The sequence below is a fragment of the Arachis hypogaea genome, chromosome 15 (genome assembly GCF_003086295.3).
Source record: "Arachis hypogaea cultivar Tifrunner chromosome 15, arahy.Tifrunner.gnm2.J5K5, whole genome shotgun sequence".
Classification (NCBI taxonomy): Eukaryota; Viridiplantae; Streptophyta; class Magnoliopsida; order Fabales; family Fabaceae; genus Arachis; species Arachis hypogaea.
In genome coordinates, this window is record NC_092050.1 from 36040046 (window position 1) to 36063243 (window position 23198).

At 34.0% G+C, this 23198-nt stretch overlaps 1 protein-coding gene across 1 annotated transcript; it reads left to right on the plus strand.

Moving 5' to 3' along the window:
- The first annotated feature begins 6067 nt into the window (after positions 1-6067).
- On the plus strand, positions 6068-9953 carry LOC112750177 (pectate lyase). The gene is made up of 4 exons (XM_025798763.3): positions 6068-6412; positions 6758-7418; positions 7495-7737; positions 9618-9953. The coding sequence occupies exons 1-4, from the start codon at positions 6183-6185 to the stop codon at positions 9837-9839; spliced, it is 1356 nt and encodes a 451-aa protein (XP_025654548.1). The 5' UTR covers positions 6068-6182; the 3' UTR covers positions 9840-9953.
- Positions 9954-23198: the final 13245 nt, after the last annotated feature.

Consider the following 23198-nt stretch of genomic DNA (forward strand, 5'->3'; position numbering starts at 1 on the left):
TTTTCCAAACCATCCTTGTCCTATAGGTCCTAAAACACTTGAACATACATATAAGGCATCGAATGGAGTCAAAAGTGAAATAAATTAATCAGTTAAAGGCCTCAAAAAGTATGCTTTAGTCATTTAAGTACAATTAAAAAGAAATTATAAAAACATACAATTTCAATGAATAAACGTGAGAGAAGTCGACGAATAATCTACTGCAAATTTGGATTGAAATGATGATAAAATTGATACATGGTATAACATAGACAAGTGCTTACTTTAAAATTGTTGTTATTGTGCATCCATGAATTTTTAACTGATTTTGTGTCCTGAGAATGAGTCTGTTTACTAGTCTCACATTCCTCAACTTGCCAAAAAAAGAAAAAATTGCTCAAAATATAGCATTATTTGATAGTTCTACAAAAGACACTAAAATAATAGATAAGAATAAAGTAACTAATAAAAAAAAGCATTAACGTAATATCATTAGTTCATCTTCTGTATTTGAGTATTTAGTAGGTGAGTCCTCACTGAAAAGTAATGGATATTCCTAATGAAATACCTTTTCTTGACTAACAATGTACATATCTTCGCCTCTTTTAGCCTTTCAGAACCTTCCTTGGAGCACCTTATGACTTCACAACAGCTAGATCACCTATTAGCGTTGACGTGGGGGAAAGACTCGCTTGTGCATCACTTTTTTTTTACGCACCTTTGAAATTAGCTTAAGTAACTCACTTGAGGTTTTTCTATAGTCGACTGAATTTTTTGAAGAAATATCACAAAGCTTCCAACAAATTGAAGCCATTGCACCGCATCTAAGTGTGTGCACTATATCATCAGCAGAGTCTTGCTCTCCAATTGAGCATATAAAACTACTATTTCCATCTCTTGTCCATCTTTTCAAGATAAGAGATCTAGGGGCGTACTTTACATTGTGATGCTTTAAAACCCCAAAGATGTGGGAGCATAGTAATCCACGAGTCTCAAATAGCTTGCACTCACATGCAAATAGGTCCTTGTATTTATTATAAGATACTTTAAATAGTCAATTGTTGATTAAAATACTCACTCGTGTTGCACTCATCAATATCTCCATTGTTTGGGCATTCAGTCACATTTAAGACACCTGCTGCTTCTATCTCATCTTTTACAAGTTTGAAAATATTTCTAGTATAAACTTCAGTAGCTTGTTTCTTAAAACTTTTCAAGCACGTAGCCAAAACATGACACTTATAAAAGGTATCAAAGTCAGTAGTAAGATGGTTATTTCGGTAATGTCTTAGTACTTCACTGAATTTATGCATGAATTCAAGGAGACTGGTTTTACTATCAACATAATTCTTCAATAATGAATGAATTTCCTTACACTGTGATGTAGTTCTTATGCGGCCAAAGAAGTGCTCTGTCAAATATGTGGTAGCCCACTTCATTTTGTCATTATAAATGTCCTGGACCCATTCATTCTTAGCAAGTCCATATTTCTATATGATATTGCTCCATTTCTTTTCAAATATTTTTGTAGTAATCTGTCCATACAATAATACATTAAAGCCATCCCCAAGACGCTTGTTTTTTATATTCTGTACCGCATTATTATGGAGATGCCATGCACAAAGGCGGTGTGGTATAACAAAAAAACTTCTAAGATGACCTCTTTCATAGCGCGGTCCCCGTCTGTCACAACGCCTCCGGGTAGTTTTCCTGACATGATTTCCAAAAATTCTTTCAGTGCCCACTTAAAAGTTTCAGACCTTTCATCCAAAAGTAAGGCGCATCCAAAGATAGTTGTTTAGCCATGGTGGTTGGTCCCTGAAAATATGAGTAAGGGCATGTTGTAGACATTTTTCTTGTAAGTGGTGTCAAAAGCCAGTACATCGCCAAAACATTCGTAATCAACAACGCTTTCTCCATCAGTCCATACTAAATTATAGAGATGCCATGTACAAAGGCGGTGTGGTATAACAAAAGAAACTTCTAAGATGACCTCTTTCAGAGCGCGGTCCCCGTCTGTCACAACGCCTCTGGGTAGTTTGCCTGACATGATTTTCAAAGATAGTTGTTTGGCCATGGTGGTTGGTCCCTGAAAATATGACTAAGGGCATATTGTAGACATTTTTCTTGTAAGTGGTGTCAAAAACCAGTACATCGCCAAAACATTCATAATCAACAACGCTTTCTCCATCAGTCCATACCAAATTATCCAACTTACCATCTTTTAAGGTGAATTTTCCTAAAAACTATGGGTCACTGTTTGTGTTGGACAATAGATAAGCCAATGCAGCAAATGCATCACCATCTTTCACTTTGTCACGCCTAGTCTTACTAATGTGGTTATTTAGATCTTTGCTGGTAAAACCTACTTTATCGTATTCACCCTTTTGGAAAATCATGTAACCCATTATGTGACAGGTTTTAATACCACATGCTCACAAGCTATCTGCTTGTGTTTTATCGGTGTCATTAAGCCCACGATTCGCAACAATAAGATGTCTATACTTAGGTGGACATAGTGGATGATTGTATTCACTCTCAAAGACACTGATTTTCCACTTACTCGACCTATAGTGACGAATGAAACGAATCCTAGCCTTGCAATTGACACGAGTAATTGTCCTAAGCTCCCTTTGCCGATTGTCCTTTTAAAGGTGCTTCCAATGTCTTTCTCCTACTTTATTACAAACTAATTATCTTGTATTAATGTTTCCATTAGCATCTACTGTCTTCAAGTCTTTTTGGGATACAAATCTATAGCACTTGGCATAAAACTCACAAACTTGAGATTCTGTATCAAACACCAATCACCATATATTTTCGATGGTCAAATCAGTTATCAACTTTTTAAAACTATCAATATTAATTGTATCTACCTCTGCCTTATCTATAGTTACATCCATTATATCATCATTTTCATCGGATCTATACTCATACTCAAAATTTAAATATTCAGAGTGATTACCATCCTTATACGACTCTTTGCCATCATTCTCCATGACTGAACTTACAATTATAACATGTTAATTAGCTACTAAATAGATGCTAGAAGAATGGAATAAGCAAAATGAACTCAGTCTTTTATGACTAAAATTATTGGCCAATCAAATTCTACGAAAACTAAGAGTTATTAGTGTATAAGAATGTTATTTTTATGATAACCAAGAGTTACGAAAACAAATTCTCTGACTTATTAGCTATCTACGTTCTTTCTTTTGAAAACAAGAATACAACGCATTCAAATAAAAATGATCTGACGTATTAGTAAGGAGCATCATCTTTATCTATATATCTAGGAGCATTATCTTTATATATATATATATGTGCCTAATAAAGAAACAATTAATAGTCTACTCATGGTTTCCAGTATATTAGAATATACATGAATGTGCAATCTTAATGTACATAATACTAACTTGCTGATAAGAAAGAGGGTGTATTACTGTCCCACTTAAACGAAATAATCAGGAATAATAAATTATAAATCTTGCACCTGAGATTAACATATTAAAAAAAAGGAGAAAATTAGCATATAATTAAGGAATAAATTGACTTTAACCAATTCAAATTCAAATTGAACCTCTATTCAGTCACCCAATTATACATACTTTTGCTTTTCAAGAAGCTATCCACTCCCTCTGCACATATTTCGGCCAAAACGGAAACTTATAATTTCTTAACTTCTTAATTATTAAAACTTTGATTTGCTTCTACAGTTTTTTAATACAAAGAACATTGAAAATTTTAGTGTTTTCATATAAGGAAATTTAGTCCTTAGCAAAATGCTTATTCTAAACGAATTCGTAGGGAGCAGAGAATATGTGCAAAACTCTTTAGCACATCCATTTGTACTTTACTTTATTCAGTTATCCAAATTAGAGAATGTTAAAATTGCATATGTAAAATAATTCAGACGGATGTATATAAACTAGAATTCAAAGGAGTGTCCTGCAATTATTTTCTTGCATTACTATTATTATCACCGAACTATGTGTTACTCTATTGTAAAACTTTTAAAGCAGTAGATGTAATATTCAAACACTTACAAAACCTATTCTAGATAAATCTGAATAATAAACCAAAACACCCTAAATAGACATATGTTTTATACACGTATAAAAGTATTTCACTGTCCCAACAGGAGCATGATTTGGATTCAAAAGCACAAAATCATAAAAAAGTTTGATAGTATTGACCACCAATTTTCTAAATGCTAATTTATTGTTGGATTTTTCAATAAAGTCAATCATTCATAGCACACAAAAGTATAACGACAGTGAGTTTAGATTAATGTATAGAATTAAGGTCATCAATAAAAGTTATTATCAAGCAATTCAATAAAGTGGATCAGTAAAATATCATAAGGTGAATAGAGAGAGAGAGAGAGAGAGAGAGGAGAACCTTGTTGAGTGCAATGGGAACAATTTTGGAGCCATCACACAGGCGAGGGGTCGACCGTAGAAACCTGGCAGAGCAGGCTTGGGCGTCGCCTTCGTTGAAGCAAAAGAGGCCGAGGTTCTTGTCAGTGGAGACTCCAGCAACCAGCAAGAACTCCTCCCATGGGTTGAGCGCGTACACGGGGAGGTCGTGGAGGAACAAAAAATTGACACGGAAATCGTGGAGAAACTGTGTTCTTCTTCTTTGCTAGAGACAAATAGGCATAGAGAGGAGCCGATTCAAATAGATCTTCGTCTTCTTCTTGGCCAGAAACGAGACGAACAGAGCTTGAGAGAAAGAAGAACAGAGTGGAGCCGAGACGAAGAAAGCTTCGAAGAAAGAAGAGCATAGAGGAGACGAAGACACTTTCTTTTTCTTTGCACAGAGAGAAAGAACACTGAACCCTAAACAAGATAAAAAAATGTTTTTAATTTTTTTATTTTTCATATATGTTTTTGTTTTGAACTTTTGATTTTTAAATTGTTTCAAATTTAAAAATATAAAATTAAAATTAATTGAATTTTGTCTAAATTAAAAGGGATAGAGTAGTTTTTGTCTAATATAAAAACATATTTAAGTCTTTTTGTAAAATTAAATAAAAAATATTTTTATTTTTATTGAAGTATAAGGGTGATTTAGTAAAAGTATTAATATGATATACATTTTTAAAAAAATTAATTATTGACGTGAAAAATAGAATCCACGTATCATGTTCTAATTTATCTACATTTTTATCGTATCGGTACATATAAATTTATCATCGTATCAAAACAAATACCAAATAAAATCTACATACTTATAGACTCAAATTATACTTATTTAGTTTCTATATCAATAGACTTTTTAACATAGGAAGGGACACCTTATGTTCTTAAAATGCACATATTTACGTGATGAAAATACATAATGCTTAAAGTATGTGCAATATTTGTATGTATTTTTTTCCACAATTGTTTTTTTTTTTTTTTTGTCTGGCGGACTAAATATTAATTTATTATGGATGTGAATTTTATTTACAATTTTGATTAACTTAAATTGTTGCATATACAATTTAAACTTTTGATATTTACTTAAATGATTGAGTGAACTGATGATTAGATCAAATTAATTAAAGAGGTGCAATATAAAGACATTCTAGGAGATCACCCATTTTAGTTATTTTGGTATGCATTTATTAAGCCATATATTTTAGAGTATACGTAATGTGCCGCATAAGACTTAGTATATGGGTGATTAATGTTATTTATGATCGTATGTTGGGGAACAGAAAAACTGGGAGGAGATAAAAATATAAAAAGAAAGGGAGGGAAGGTAGAAAATAAACCACGGTCGAGTAGATGACGCGTGCAGAGGCCAAAAAGATAAGAACGAGAAAACTATTACTTGGATACCTAGTTGGCTAAACGTTATTGTACAAAAAAGAGACATTTTGTTTGTTCTAATAATATTCAAGAGCTTTTTAGTTGATATATTTTTAGGATATAGAGTTTTATAGTAAAATAAATTTAATAATAGGTAGGTTTCAGCCTAAATCGCTTCAACGGCAAAAAGAGATCAACCATTATTATGTATTTGTCCAACTTGGCATTCCTTTTTGGTCAAGATTTGTAATCTTGCCATGTATATAACCTGCATACTTTCCTCAATATGATTGAGGGAACCCTTCTAGGGTAAGGAACCCTTTCGTATTCCTCAAGGATTCTTTCTTTTAATTTAGATTAGGCTTAACGCTAGGCCCTTAGGTCTTAAATCAATAGACGAATATAATGATGAAAGCATACAATTTATTCATTTCACTATCTCTTCTTCTCATTTTGCCAACCTTAAATGGCAATTCGTTAGAGAATACTACATATTTGAAAGATGATTTCCAAGTTTCAGACATAGAAGAAAAACTTTGGCAGGAAATGGAAGCAAGAGCTGAAAAGACCAACCGAGAAGCATATTTTACAAACCCATATGAAGTCTCTAAAAACTTCACTTCTATCATTGCGGAGTGAGTATTCCTATATTAAACAATTGTTTCTAAAAAATTATAAATTTCATGTCGTCTTATTACCATTTTACACATGCATACATTTTTTTTTACACTAAAATTAGCCACCAATATATCTGCGTATAAATATATGTGTGGTTTAATTTATTTTTAATGTGTATTTATATTTCAACATATATTTTATATTGGTAGCTGATTTTAGTGTACACGTAGCATAACTCATAAATTTATTTGGTTTATGGGTGATATTATCATTTCCAATTAATATATTTCTTATGAAAATAGAAAACAATAAAATTGAAAATAAAATCTAAACTTTTTATTTTTCCATTCTTGGATGTATAGAGACGTAGAAGGGCACAATAACACAAGGAGAAGCTTGAAAGGGAAAAGGGCAGGGCTTCCATGCACGGCAACGAACCCCATTGATAGATGTTGGAGATGTGATCCTAACTGGGAAAAAGATCGCCAAAAACTTGCAACTTGTGTTCTGGGTTTTGGAAAAAATACTATTGGTGGAAAAGGTGGTGAGTTTTATACGGTTACCGATCCTTCGGACGACGACATTGTTAATCCAAAACCAGGTACCCTGCGATATGCAGTGACTAGGGATAGACCCTTGTGGATAATCTTTTCACGTAACATGAACATTAAGCTAACCCAGGAGCTCTTGGTGTCAAGTGACAAGACCATTGACGGAAGAGGAGTTGATGTTCACATTAGTAAGGGATGTGGCATCACTATTAACTACGCCCAAAATGTAATCATCCATGGGATCAAGGTATATGACATTAAACCCGGTGTTGGTGGACGTATTAGGTACGGTGAGGGAGAGAAGACTCATATTAGGACACGTAGTGATGGTGATGGAATTAGCATTTATGCTTCTAGCAATGTTTGGATTGACCATGTTTCCATGAGAAATTGCACTGATGGTCTCATTGATGCTATTAGAGGTTCCACTGCAATTACCATCTCCAATTGCCATTTTACAGACCATAATAAGGTATCAATTCACTTTCATTAAATTTCACTTCAACATTCAATTTTTGTTTATTGTGTTACATTGATCAATTTTGTAGGTGATGCTTTTTGGTGCTAATGATTTTTCTCCCGATGATAAAATAATGCAAATCACAGTGGCCTTTAACCACTTTGGTAAAAGATTAGTGCAAAGAATGCCAAGGTGTAGATTTGGATTTTTCCATTTGGTAAATAATGACTATACTCATTGGGAAATGTATGCTATTGGGGGTAGCATGCATCCTATCATTATTAGTGAGGGTAATCGATTTATGGCTTCTAATGACAGCACTGCTAAAGAGGTATGCAACTATATGAGTATTTTATATATTAATTTACACCAATTTTAGGTCAAGATATTCTTTTTCAACCAAATCCCCAACTAAGTCATCGATCACCCATATTCACCTTATTAAGCTTTTTCTTTCATTCTTCCTTCGTCCTCCTTATTCTCCTGCATCGTCTTCTCTTTATTCTGTTTTTGTTGGTCTTCTTCTTTTGCAGTTTTCTTCATTCCTCTTCTTCCTTTCTTTCCCTGCTTCCTCCTATTTCCTTCTTTTATTCTCTCTCAACACTTTTCTTCTTCTCCTACATCTTCTTCCTTTTGCCACTTTTCTACTTATTTCTTCACTTCATATTATATATGTTACGTTATTTGTACAAGATTTCAATTGTTTCATTATAATTTTCACATTATTTTCCAAAAATTTGTGTTGGTTTTAAGAACTTTTAGTGTTAGTTTTGACAAAATTTTTGTGTTGTTTATGAAAATTTTTTATATTAGGCTAAGATTGAAAAAAAATAGATAAAAGATTTTTTTCATTTAAAAAAAATAGTATTGAGAAAGCACTTAGGATCCATTTGAATTTGCTTTTGAAAAAAATATTTATTTTTATTATTTTTTTTAAAAAAATTCTTTTGATAAGAAAACCTATGTCACATTTTATTCGATTTTCAAAAAGAATTTTTAAATATTAAAAATAGTTTTTGTTTCATTGGGATGAATAGGAAAGAACATTTTTTAATTAGTTAAATTACATAAAAAAAACATGTTAAAAAAATTCTCTTAGTCAATGTTTTCTCTCAGCTTTTTTTTGTTTTTTGTCTTTTCTTACTTTCATAAGCTTGTAAAGTGTAAACAGTATTCACTTTCTTTGTGATAGACTTTATCATGAACATGTGAAAAATGTACAATATTTTTTATTTCAAATAAAGAAAAATCAATTGAAAAATATAGTTCAATTATATGTGTTTGCGTCATTGTACTTGGAAGATGTGTTACCAGTGGAACGTAGCTTGTTTTTATCCTAAATTAAAATGTTGATAAACGTAAAAAATCTTGGGGGAATATATTATATAAATATAAATGTGAAGGAAAATTAAGATTTGAAGAAAAAAAATATTTTAAAAAAATAGGATTATGGGTATAATTGTAATTATCTACTATAATCAAGGATATTTTAGTAAAAACTAGTTAAAAAAATTTTTTGCTTCTACTTTTTAAAAAAGTAAGATATTTTTAACTTTTAAAAAAAATAAATAATTTGTTTTTTTATAAAAATACTTTTTTTAAAATATGTATTCAGCATGCATAAAATTTTATAAAAGTATTTTATTTAAAAAAAAACAAATAAATACTTATTTTGCTAGTATTACACATACTTTCTCTATCTCTCTCTTAAATCGCATACTAAATGTAGTTTTATGAATAATTTAATGTTATACAAGCATTTGTATTAAGTAGTTTACTCTTGCTGCCTATTCCAATTATTAATTTATAACAATTTATTTTTAAAATATCAACCTTTTGAATACTCTCATAACAAGGTGTAAATTCGTAAATACTTTCATAATTAATTATATTTATAAATAAAATATTCAATTATTTATTTTAAAAAAACTGTTAGTTAACATGTTTCAAATAAGAAAAGGAGAGAAGTTGAAGCAGCTTTATTATTGAAAAATGTTAGGAGACTAATATTTTTTATTAATATTAGTTAATATTTAAACCAACATTTTATTTTATATTGTTAAGAATAGAATTTATAATTTAAGATGTAAAATTTAATACTTAAAATTTAAAATATTAATAAAAAATAATAAATTTTATTAGTCATATACACTAATCACATATTTGATTTTTTACTACATAACAAAACATTTTGTTGGATAATTGATGAAGGTAACAAAGAGGAACGGACTAGTTGGACTAAATTTATGGCAATGGAAATCAATCAACGATGAATTTATTAATGGAGCATTTTTTAAGGAATCTGGACCTGATCTAGTGCTAAGCCACCTATTCAAACCTGAAGACATATTGAAAGCAATACCTGGCAGATTTGTGAGTTCCCTAACAGAATTTGCTGGGGCACTTAGATGTAGGTATGGTCGACCTTGTTAACCTTACCATCTGTGAAAATCATGTATTCAGATGATGCTCCATTTTAACTTTCTTGTATGCTTCATCATAAATTTGGAAAACAACAATAAAGGCTTCAGAGCTAGCTTCATTTTATTTTTGGTTCTTCGTCTCCAAATTATTTTAACAATAATTAAATATAATCCTACTGTTAATCAAATTAGTTTCGCTTCGGACATCCAAAAAAAAAAAAAAAAACTTGCGCTTCAAAAAGCATATGCCATATGCTGGAATTTCTATTGCTATCGTCGCTCATTGACTTAAATACGAGATACATGCAATAAGAAATTCAAATCAGCGTAATTCTTCTAAAATAGTAAAAAGTATCTTAAAGTAGTTACGAGTAGAATTTAGGATAGTATAATAATCTATATAATAAATCTTTTAAAATTTCAGTGATTATTAAGGATGGATAAATCAAACATGAATATCATGAATATTTAAATATATTTAAATTGAAATTCATACTACTATTGAAACTTAAAAGTTCTGAATAAGAAAAAATAAAAATTAAGAAAAGTCAGAGGATTTATGAAAGTTCTTTTGCAGCAGCAACTTCTTTGGTGATACCAAATTCCTTGTATATCTTTTCTGTTAGAGCACTTGCTCCAAAACGGTCAATGCCTATGGCTTTTTTCTGTCTGCCAACCAAATGTTGATTCGACTTCTATGCTAAATCTAGCCATTATAGCAGCAGGAAGAACACTCTTTTGAGCTCAATTCATATTTTGCATCTTCTAGCTCTTTATTCATGGCTTTAACTCAACTCCTTCAATAGAAATTTCTAGAAGTTGAGATTCTGCTGAGACAAGTTTCTGGTAGCATCAGCAAAGCTTTCTGGAATGTATGTCTGAAAGGTGAAATCAAATGGGAAGCATGATCAATATTCCAGGCACTATTTGATTGAAGTAAGAATGTGAAATGTGAGAATGAACATGCTATTAACTGCTTCACACACTATTCTATATGCTAATTATTAGTTACATAACATTTCAATGGATTACCAATTCCCAGTTCCCTTGCATAGCTTCTACCTCAGTAATTAGTAAAAAGAAACAATGCCCTTTTACACAAAATTAGTAAAAAGAAACAATTCACAACAATAATGAACTTCACTTACCATATAAGAATTTCCATTTTTCAAATATCAAATCAAAATATATAACAAAAGAAACTTTATTAAACAAAAATTTAGAAAAGGGGGTAAGCACCTGTTTGCGTTTCCTGAACCTAGCAGCAGACTCTTGATCATGTGTCTCTACTTCTGAAGAGTGGCCTTGTCCACTGGTTCCTCCACCGCCCTTCTCTTCCCCTTTGCCATCGCAGCTGCCTCTCCTGATTATTACTATTTCTTTTTCAAAATTAACACAGTTAGATCAAAGTACTTACAAGCTTAATCGCACCCTCTTCATTTGTCTGAATATTGGTACCCACACAAAAATTATTAAAATAAATTAATCTGAAAAATCCTAAAAAGAGAAAGCTCACCGAGATAGATATCTCCAAAGGATCCGCCACAGATTTTTCGACCGATACGGAACTTGTTCCCAACTGGAGGCTCCATTAAAGGTCATCCTCTTTTGACTAAAACCCTAAAAAGGTTTGGGAAATTTGAGAAGAAAGACAACACACGAGCAACAGAGTTTGAGCCATGATTTGAAGAAGTAGGTCATGGAGTCGTTGTGGAAGAAGACAGAGGACAGTGGGTAGAGAAAGAAGCATAGGGACACCACGAAGAGGAAGAAAGCAGACGGAAAGGGAGTAGAAGAAAAAAAGAAAGTTCATCGTGATGTGAAAAAGGCAGAGGATAGTGGGTGGAGGAAGAAGCGGAGGGACGACGCGAAGAGGAAGAAGGCAGACGGAAAGAAGGTAGAAGAAAAAACGGAGGTTCATCGTTTGACGAAGAAGACAGAGGAAGTAGGAGGAGGAAGAGGTTGGGGGCACATCACTGTAGCAAGCAGGGTTTAATTCTAAAATTTTATAGTGGGCAATTGTAAAATATTAAAACAATTATTATGTTTAAGTGTAATTTTTAATAAATTAATAATAATTTAAATATAAACCATTAGATCGTTTGTAAATCTAATCTAACGCTTTAAATTTAATGGTGCATCAGATAAGCTCATAAGAGGTGGGCTGATTTTAGACAATCCCATGAGGAGTTATTCCTCCCTGACTAACCATTTGTATTCAGCTAAAAGTAAGTGAAAGAAAGCATGTAATTTACCTTGGTTCCTGCACATTCAGTGTCACATCAATATTATATATATTATCATCAACATACATTTTGGATCTATTCCCTCACTGTTGATAGCTCACGGGTATTCAATAATCAATTAGATCTAAATCCAACTAACAATTTTCACATCACCGTAACAGAGTCAATAAAAGATTGATCTTTTGTACCAACTTTCACAACTAGATACTAGAATGACGAACTCAAGAAGCTACAACAAGAAATTTAAAGTTATAGAGATAAGATTGAAAAATATCAACTTTAATTCAGTTCCTGTTCCTTCCAACTCAACAATTATAGCCCACAATAGTGAGATTTCCAGGAATAGTAAACCTCACTTACCACATAAGAGTCTCCATTTTTTAAACATCAAATAAAAATATATAAAAAATGAAACTTTATTAATAAAAATTTAAAAAAGGGGGTAAGTACCTGTTGCATTCCCTGGACCTAGCAGCAAACTCACTATTCTTGATCATGTGTCTCTGCTTCTGAAAAGTGGCCTTGTCCACTGGTTCCTCCACCGCCCTTCTCTTTTCCTTTGCCACCGTAGCTGCCCCTCTTCCTCCACCACCACTGCCTCCTCTTGATAATAACGAGAGTGTTGGGACTCCACTTGCCACCGTAGCATCCCATTGGCAAAAGGATCAGCTGTGGAGGACGATGAGCCTTCAATGGCGGGCACCTACGAAAACTGATGAGAAATCGGATGATGATTATGAAGAGGAGCAACAGCGGTGACGCGTCGTCATCAGTAACGGTAGCGTTTTTTTAGAAGAAAGCCTCAAGGGTCATTTTCTCGAACGGGTGGTGATTATGGTGAGGTAAGTCTCTGTGAGGGTGGGTTAGGATCATATCTTTCCAGACATCATCGACAGTTTTAGGCGAAGGAGGAAGGGATGAAGAAGGATTTGAGGGATGAGAGGTAGAGGGTCATCACGAAGAGGAAGAAGGCAACATGCAGTTAGGTTTAGTTCTCAAATTTTATAGGAGGGCAATTTTAAAATATAAAAAATTTTGTATCTTTTATTGTAATTTTTAATAAATTATAAATAAATTAAATCTAAACCATTAGACCATTTATTAATTTAATCCAATGCTTTAAATTTCATGGTGTATCAGATAAGCTCAAAAGACTTTAGCTGATTTTAGACAGACCCTTAAAAAAGGATATGTAACAAAAATAATGGAGATCTCCTAAAACACTCAAACATGAGTAAATGAACATGACATAATTAAGAAGAAGAAAATTGAGTTTTCATTAGGCAGTGCAAAGCCTAGTTCCTGGATAAGCTTGAACGAGGGTGCTATTATGACTTCAAGTGTTGTCGACTCTTATTGGAAAATGGAGTTGTTGCAAGCTTTCCACAGGTTCTAGCTGAGAACAGCGAAAAAAAGCTGAGAGTATGCACCATCTAACTAAAAGTTGAAGACTAACTTGGTATGATTCTAAACTTGAAAGAAGTTTTATTGATTGGACCTAATATTAATGTCCTGGAGATTAGCTTTTCTCCAAACTTCAGTTAAATTTGAGTAGAGGAAGAAGCCATGATGTATTAATTCCACTTCACTTCGACGCTTTGGGTTAGTTCGGATGGATGTGAGAGATGCGTTGGTGAAGCATTTGGAAAACAGGGAGTTTTTTATGAGTGGCCCACCAAATGAAGAACAAGATCCTTGGGGGAAGCTAAAGTCTCCAAAGTTCCTTCCACAAAGCTTGGTCTTAAAGCAAATCAAAACAAAATTCAATTAGATCATCGAAAAAATAGTAAGCTATTTTGTACCCACCAGCAACATCATACTTTTCAAACTTATTATGCACCCAAATAATTTCATCTTTCCCTCTCCCAATCTTTTTTGACAAAATTCTCTAATTAATACCATTTGGGAAAATGGATTGCACTTAGCGGAATCTGAAAAATGTGAAGGGATGGAAACCGAGGATAAGACTTTGATAGTGTTTGCAATCGCAATCTTTTAAGTCAAACATTTTTTAATAATTTTGCACCCCTCCAATATACTCTTCTAGTCCCACATGAAGGTGAGTTTTCTACCTTAGAATTTAGAGTATTTGTATATCTGAAGTATTTATCTTTAAGCATTCTAGCTACTGGAAAGTTTGGTTTAGTATTGAGTCTCCAAAATTGTTTGGCCAATAAGACTATATTCCGAGCGTGAAGATCCTTAAAATCCAAACCTCTTTTAGTTATAGGCCTTGACATTGTTTCTCAACTAACCCACACCATCTTTTGTTCAGCTCCTTTTTGTTTCAACCAAAATTGAGCAATAATACCGTGAATTTCTCTAATTAAAATGTCAGACAATAAGAAACAAGATAGATAGTATATAGGTATGATTTCACCAAACACTTTGATTAAGATATGCTTTACCGTAGTGGAGAGAAGACGTCTTTCCACCTTTGAACCTTATTCTTCACTTTCTCTTTAATCAATGCAAAAGTAGCCTTTTTTGAAACGATGAATAATAGAAGATAATCCTAAATATTTATCCTGTGCTCTAATATACCTAATGTTAAGAATTGCAGCAAGGGATAACTGTGTGTTAGAAGGAGAATTGTTGCTGAAAAATAATGTTGATTTATCTAGGTTCACTTTTTGGCTACTGTAGCTTTCATAAGAATCAAGCAGATTAAAAATATTGTCACAACTATCATTATTAGCTTTATAAAAGAGGATTGAATCGTCTGTGAATAGTAGGTGGTTTATTATGGGGATTCTTCTGTTGATCTGAATACCATTGATGAGTTTGTTTTGTTTTGTTTTATAAAACAAAATTGATAAACTTTTTGCACAAAAGAGAGAAAACGTAAGGGGATAGAGGGTCGTCATGTTTGATACTTCTACTTAGTATAAAAAGCCTAAATGGTTGACCTTTTACAATCACAAAGCAAGAAATAGTGGTCACCATTATTTTATATATCCACCTGGGAATAAAACTCATCTTTTCCAGCATAAACCAAAGAAAACTTCGTTCAATCCTATCATACACTTTGCTTATATTTATCTTGATTTCTCCAATCCACTTTTTTAATTTCATATCTTGCATGCATTCATGAGCAATTAGGATGTTATCGGAAATGAGTCTTTTTTTTGAGAAACGTGCTCTAGTTTGGGCTAATAATCAGCTTACCAACAATACCTTTGGAATGATTTTGGAGATAACCTTGTACACAACTAAAATGAGGTTGATTGGTCTTATTTGAGATATGTTTGTAACGTCAGGTACTTTTGGAATGAGGAAAATCTGAGTGTGGTTAAAATTTTTAAACATTCTTCCACTAGTAAAGAAGCTATGCACTGCCTTTCCACTAGTAAAGAAGCTCTGCACTGCCTTACAAACATCGCCACCAATTAGGTTCCGAAAGAGTTGAAAGATTTTGCTAAAAACCATCTTCTAGGACACTTTGAGGATGAACACTGGAAATTTGTTTTTAATTTCCTCCAATGAGTTTGGTTTCAATAGTAGGGGAAAACAATATGAAGGAGAGTGCCTTTCCACCTTCTCCACATCTATATTATGACAAGAGAAAGAATCCTTCATCCTCAACTTGCCAAATTCGTGAGCGGGACAAGACCACCGTCCTTACAATATCAATCATACTCATATATTAATCATCCTTAAAAATCATAATCACTTTATAGGATAATGAGCTAACTTCTATAATTCTCCATTTAAAATTCATTCTTAAATTTCAAACATTCCCACAAAAGTTCAGAAACCATTCCATTTTGTTAAATCAAATTTGAATACTTTTAAATTCACTAAAACTCCTCCAAAACATACTCCTTTCTTTAGTAAAACCAAAATCAAGTAAAATAATTCTTTAATCAAATTAAACAAAACAAAACTTCCAATTTCTCATAAAATTTCGGTAGCATTTTCTCTAAAACTCAGACTTTTGCCACCCTTCTCGCGTCCCATCTAAACCATTTCTCAAACTCTTTTCAAATCATTTCCAAATCTTAATTCACTACCAGTAAAATCAAATCAGTTCCAGTAAATCACAATCTAAACCAACTTCAACATAATCAATTAAGAATCTTAATTTCTAGCCACCATAACCAATCAATAATTCAATCAAACAAATGATTAGAGTCATCCAAAATAATTCAATTCAAACCATAAGAGTTACGAAAATCATAAAAATACTTTTTTCGCATTAATATCGATTTGTAACAATTCTTGATAGTAAATTGAGTTTAAGAGATCGCCTATAACTTAACTCGTCGAAACTCACAAAACCAAACGCATCAAAACCCCTTTCTACTGGCCTGCAGCAGCGGCAGCCGCAATTCCAGCTCCATACCCTTTCTGCAACAACCGCAACAACTCTAGTTGCTACATGCAACCTCGAAAGCTCAACCAGTACAAAGAAGGAACCTAGTACTGAGTAGCCGCAACTCCAACCGTTGACTTTGGTGACCAGAGCGGCAGCGTGGAGCTCGGCGATGGTGGCTGGCCCCAGCAGTGACGGCAGGAACGGACCTAGCTCCTCCTCATCGCATCCTCTCTCCCTGAGCCATCTTTCTCTCTCTACGAAGTCCACACCACCATCACGACGGTGTCACGGGATTCGGAGATAGCGGCGGACGGAGCCTCAGTGACAACGGTCTCGTCCTTTACGGCACAGTTTCTCTGTCATGGCGTCTCTTCTCTCAATGGCGCTCTCTCCCATGGCGCGACACGACGACGATGAAACAGAAAGCTCCTTGCATGCGACAGTCCAGTGGCTTGAACAGCGACGATGGTGGTTGGGCGTGACAACGACTCCTCCGACAGTGAGCTCGTAGCAGCTCCCTCTGGATCTCTCTCTCTCTCTCTCTCTCTCCTCGATTCTCTCTGACAATGGTGGCGCGGCGGGAGGACGCGGTGCAGTCCCCCTCTCCCTTCCCGATCTCCCTTCTCCTTCCGACCCCCCTATTCTTTTCTTTCTTTCTTCGCTTCTTTCTTTCTTTCCCTTTCTGCCGTGTGGAGGTGTAACAAAGGGGATATGGCAGTGGCTAGGAAGGGAAATTAGGGTTATAGTTGTGTGTGTTGAGTTTTAGGGTTAGGGTTTTGGTAGTTTAGGTAATTTTAATAAAATTAGGGATAATAGAGTAATTAAAAACTAATTTTAATCCAATAATAATATTTATAAAAATAATATTTAACTATCAACTTAAAATTTATTTTCAAATAAATATTCTAATTCAATAATTAGAGATAATTAAATTAATTTTTTATTCATAAAATAAAGTTAAATATTTAAATTAAAATATATAAAATTCTCGTTTTTTTAATTATTAAAACTCTAAATAATAAATAAGAAATCGTCCAACTTATATATAAAAATATCTGAAAATATAATTTTAAATAGATATAATAAGCCATAAGTAACTTATTATTTAATTTTCAAAGATATTGGTTCTTACAAAAATTCCTTTCCTTTGTTAATAAAAGTAAAACTTCAACATATTTTATACTATAGTAATTGACAATGCAAATATTAATAGACCTTTGTAAGGGACCCAAATCAGCTTAAGGGATTTTAGATTCTACAAAGATCTTAACAAAGTGATCATCTCTTAGCACTTCTTCACTTTCATATTCTTACTCTGCTTCTAAGATCATATGAGTAGTTTGGGAACTTCATAAGTCTCAAATTGAACCTTTTTAGCTTTTGTAATTGTCCTTTATATTCAATTTACCCTTTCTTGAATATACTTATACTTATTGACTAACATATTCATCACATGCAAGCATAAACATTACTATTTTTCTAGGAGTAAACTACCATTTATATCCACGAAAGTTGAAAACGCTAACATATCTACCCATAGAAAAAGAAAATTACCATTTCTACCCATGAAATATGGGTTACGCACAACAAAATTATCCAAAAACTAAAAAATTACCTAAAATCCCTAAATTATCCTTATTTTCACCACCACACCACCTCCTTCACCCAATCACTTTTCTAACCCTAATCCTCTTCACCCTGCTACCACCCCTCTTTTCCTTTCTAATATCAAATTCCACCACCACTCCCTTCACCCACCACCACCCCTCAACCTCTTCACTCAATGGTGGCTCCCGCTACCCTCTGCAACCGTCACCGGAACCCTCGCTATCGTTCACGGATTTACCGGCGAATCCAGCTGGTTCCTCCAGCTCACCGCCATCTACTTCGCCAAGGCCGGATTCGCCACCTGCGCCATTGACCATCAGGGCCACGGCTTCTCCGACGGCCTCATCACCCACATCCCTGACATCAACCTCGTCGTCGACGACTGCATCGCCTTCTTCGACGAATTCCGCTCTCGCTTCGATCCTTCTCTTCCTTCCTTTCTCTACTCCGAATCCCTCGGCAGCACAATCGCGCTATTAATCACTCTCCAATACCGCGACTCACTGGAAAATGTCTCATCCGTGAACCGAGCGTGAACTCTGATTATGGTATCATCCTCTTCGGGGGTGAAGGCCTGATGCTCCACCTGCGGGGAGACACCATCGGAACCTGCAAAAAATGGGTTGGTTCATGAACCTGTAATGAAGAACAAAGCAAAAGAAAATCAGGGAAAAGGTAGATATAACAACGGTAGGGATTAGGCAACGATGGTGGTGGTTCTACGACGTAGAAAGAGGTGAAGAGGGTTGGCTATGGCGGCGATAAGGTAGCGTGAAGAGGAGGGTCTCTGACGCAGTAGGCTCTGGTTCGAGGCCGATGGTAATGGTGGTGAGGAGAAGCTGGCGCGGTGCTCCTGGGCTCGGCGTAGGTCTGCGACGTTGCTGGCGGAGAAGGGGGTGAATAGTGATAAGGAGGGTGATATGGTGGTATGTGGTTGATGTTGGAATTGGGTGGCTGAGAAAAATGAGAGAGAGAGAGAGAGAGAGAGAGAGAGAGAGAAAGAAGGGAGGAGATGATAGTGGTGGAGAGAATGGTAGTTTAAGAATTTTATTTAATTTTTTAGGGTTTGGATAATTTTGCTTACAAAAAATTATTTTTTTTATGGATACAAATGGTACTTTTCATCTTCTATGGGTAGATATGTCAGCGTTTTCAACTTTCGTGGATGGAAATGGTAGTTTACTCTTTTTCTAGAGTTGAACACATGACTTAACACATTTAGACATGAATGATCTACTTGATGGTTATGCTAAAACGTGATCTTGGATGATGATGAGAGTTCAAATATGGTGAGAATGGCTATTGCTCCTTCTTGAGTTTCCTCTCACTCATCACTCTCCATTTAGCTTCTTGGAGAAAATGGAAGAAATAAAGGAAAGAAAAAAGATGAGTATGTGTGCACACAAGAGGGAGGAAAAACTTCACCCTTGGATATTTTGTATCGTATTTTGCTTTTTTTAACAAAGTCTCTTCTACTATGCCTAAAATTTATTTGTAAGATTCAAAAATAAAGGGGTGAGTCTCACCTTATTCCAATACTACTTTTAGACAAATTTAGCAGAAGTTCTATCGGCATCAAAAAGTTCTCCTTTCAACAAACCGAATTGTCTAATTCGAATTTGAATTCGTATAATGAACTAAGCCAATTTTTTCTTATTTTATCTTCACTTAATTTTAATCATCAAGCATGAAGTAGCAATTATTTGAAATTATAACATAAGCTGATCTATTTATAATTTATAAAAAATTTCGAAGGTCGAAAGTACAATTATTTTTCTTCTATTTATATCAGATTAAGCTTAATATTTTCCTCCAATGAAATAAAAAATATTTTTAACTAGAATAAATAAATACTAAATTTATATTAAAATTATTATTTCTTAAAATTTGAGATGTTATATAATACATTAGAAAGTGGCCCAATGATGAAATTATCCATACTTTCAAACAAGTTGAACTATATGTATAATTATCACTATTATACAGTACATTTCGAAAAGTTTTCTTTTGTGTACAATAGAAATTGGCCCCTCTTGCTCACATTTCTTAAGGATTCTTTCTTTCACTTTTTTCATATTCTTGGTCATGTTTAAGTATATAGTAATTACAAGTATTACATATTCTACAAATTTTATTCTGCTAAGGATGCATACAACAATCGTAATTAGTGCAAAAATTAATTTAAGAATGGGGTGAAGGGTAGTGTCATGCACCTTTATTATTGGATGTGTCTGGTGTAATACCAAATTATTGTGCTGCAAAACACCATTAAGAAAATCGAACCATGCGTTTTCTTTTTCCAAAAAATAAGACTGTCTGATTTCTTCTCTCATACCTGCATCTCTCCTTCAATTACTCTCACCTCTCACTTTCATTTTCATTCCTCACAAAACAGACCACTATTTCTTATTTTTCAAATTTTAAAAGATGCTAACCTTTAATTTAAATTGTTCGAATTAGATTTTTTCCAATATTTGTGTATAACACCAAAGCCGGTATTACTTTTGAGATTCATACAATTTTTTGTAATATAGAAAAAAAGGGGTTAAGTACGATTTTGGTCCCTAAGTATTAGTGGGGCCCACAAAAAAAAGAAGAAAAGAAGTGGCATAAAGCCACGAGGGAGAGAGAACGAGAGTAAGGCTCTCTTCTTTGAAAAAGAAAAAAAAAGAAACAATAAGGGGAGAGAATGGGTTTTCAACACCGAAGAGAAGAAGAAAATTGGGGGAAAAGAGTAATGCCATTTTGATCCGATTGAACTGGTAAACTTACTCCATTTCTTATGAAATTTTAATATGTTATTCCTAGTGTAGAGATGAACATTAGAATATAACTTGCTAGTTGTATTGCCTTCTCTTTTGGCTGATTTGAGATACCCACAATATGTTGATTCCATTAGTTTTGATGATGTATTTTGTTGATTGTTGAGATGCCCTAGTGTCACTAGGAAGACTGTTTGTGTACCCATTATTCTGATAGTGGAAGATTTTACTAGACTAGGTCCCGTTAGTCTTTTGTCCCTCTTTTGGGGGTTTTCCCACGTTAAAATTTTGATGTCTGATTATTTAATTTCAGTCATTATATTTGTTGTTTGGAGTATCTTTGGTATTGCCCATTTAATTGCACAGGTTGTGAAAAAATTATTTTTGGTACTTTCGCTATTAGATATGTTCTTGTTTGAACCTTTGTTGAGTTTTTCCAACAAAGTAGTATCTATAGCTTTGGTTGTTTATCTCTGTGCTGATTAAATGGAGGAAAATACTCATGGATCGAATATGGTCAAATTGGATTCCCAAAATTATTCAATTTGAAAGACTCTCATGGAAGATATGTTGTATAGCAAGGACTTGTATGATCCTGTGGAAGGGGATAAATCCAAAGGTACTAAATCCAATGTAGAATGGAAGAAGCTGAATCGGAAGGCAGTTGCTTTGATTAGACAATGGCTTGATCTTAGCGTGTATCCACATGTTGATACCGAAACAAATGCCGAGAAGATGTGGAATAAATTGAAAGAGTTATACGAGAGGAAGAATATGCAAAATAAAGCATTTTTTGATTAGGAAGCTTGTTAATATGAAGTATATTGAAGGCAAATTAATGCCGGAGCACTTGAGCACTTTTCAGGAGACGGTGAACTAACTGACAAATAATAAAATCACTTTGAATGATGAGTTGCAAGCCTTGTTGTTGTTGAGCTCTTTGCTTGATAGTTAGAAAGTTCTGGTTGTGACACTGACTAACTCAGCTCCAAATGGAAAGTTGACATTAACAATGGATAAAGAGAGTTTGTTGAATGAAGAAGCTAGAAGAAGAGAACGAGGTTTGACTAATGCCTCCTCCCAGTCAGAAGTACTTGTTTCAGAGTCACAGGGGAGAAGTCAAAGTAGAAAACCTCACAGTTCTGACAAGTTAGAGAGTCGAAGCAAGTCAAGAAGAAAGTACAAGCCAAGAAAAGAGTTCATTTGTCACCATTGTGGCAAGTTGGGGGCATATCAAGAGGTATTGTATGTTCTTGAAAAAAGAACAATCAAGGAAAAAAAACAAAGACAAAGGTAAATATAGTGATAAAGAAACTGCTACTATTGTTTATGAAGATGTTCTTATCACATATGATGAAAATTATGTGAATCTTGTCTGTGATGATTCTACTTGGATTATGGATTCTGGTGCCTCATGTCATGTCACTCCGAAACATGAATTTTTCACTTCTTATACTGCTGGAAATTTTGGTAAGATCAAATTGGGAGATAAAGGAGTGTGTGATATCATTGGTATGAGTGATATGTGGCTTGAAACCAACATAGAATGCAAGTTGCAGTTGAAGAACGTCAGGCATGCACTAGATATGCGGTTCAATCTCATTTCAGTAAAGGCATTGGATCAAGAGGGGTATTACACTTCCTTTGGTAGTGAAAAATGCAAGATTACCAAAGGGGCTCTCATTGTTGGTAGAGAAAACAATAGTCTTACTACTCTCTACCAGTTGCAAGCAAAGTTGTGCAAAGAAGAGGTGAATGTAGCTATTGATTCCTCTTCTGATTTGTGACATATACGTATTGGTCACTTGAGCGAGAAAGGAATAAGCGTCTTAGCCAAGAAGCACTCACTTTCTGTGAAAGGTACAACTTTAAATACTTGTACTCATTGTTTTGTTAGAAAACATACTAGAATATCATTTCATAGTTCTGGACCTCATAGGAGATCACATGTTCTAGATTTAGTTCACACTGATATTTGCACTATAGATGCTAAGACACTAGGTGGTGCATCATATTTTGTTACTTTTATTGATGATTATTCTCGAAAAGTGTGGGCTTTTGATTTGAAATCTAAAGATCAGGTGCTCGAAATCTTCAAACACTTTCATGCAAGTGTTGAAAAAGAAATAGGAAGGAAATTGAAATGTGTTCGAGCAGATAATGGTGGTGAATACAGGGGTCCATTTGAAGAGTCTTGTAAAGGACATGGGATCAAGATTGAGAAGACGGTTCCTAAGACTTCTCTCAACATAATGGAGTTGTAGAAAGAATGAATCGCACTATCAATGATAGAGTCAGGTGTATGCTCTCTCATGGAAAGTTGCCTAAATCCTTTTGGGGTGAAGCAATGAGAACTGTAGTAGATCTGATCAACCTTTCTCCTTCAGTTCCACAAAATGGTGATGTTCCAGAGAAAGTTTGGAGAGGGAAAGATG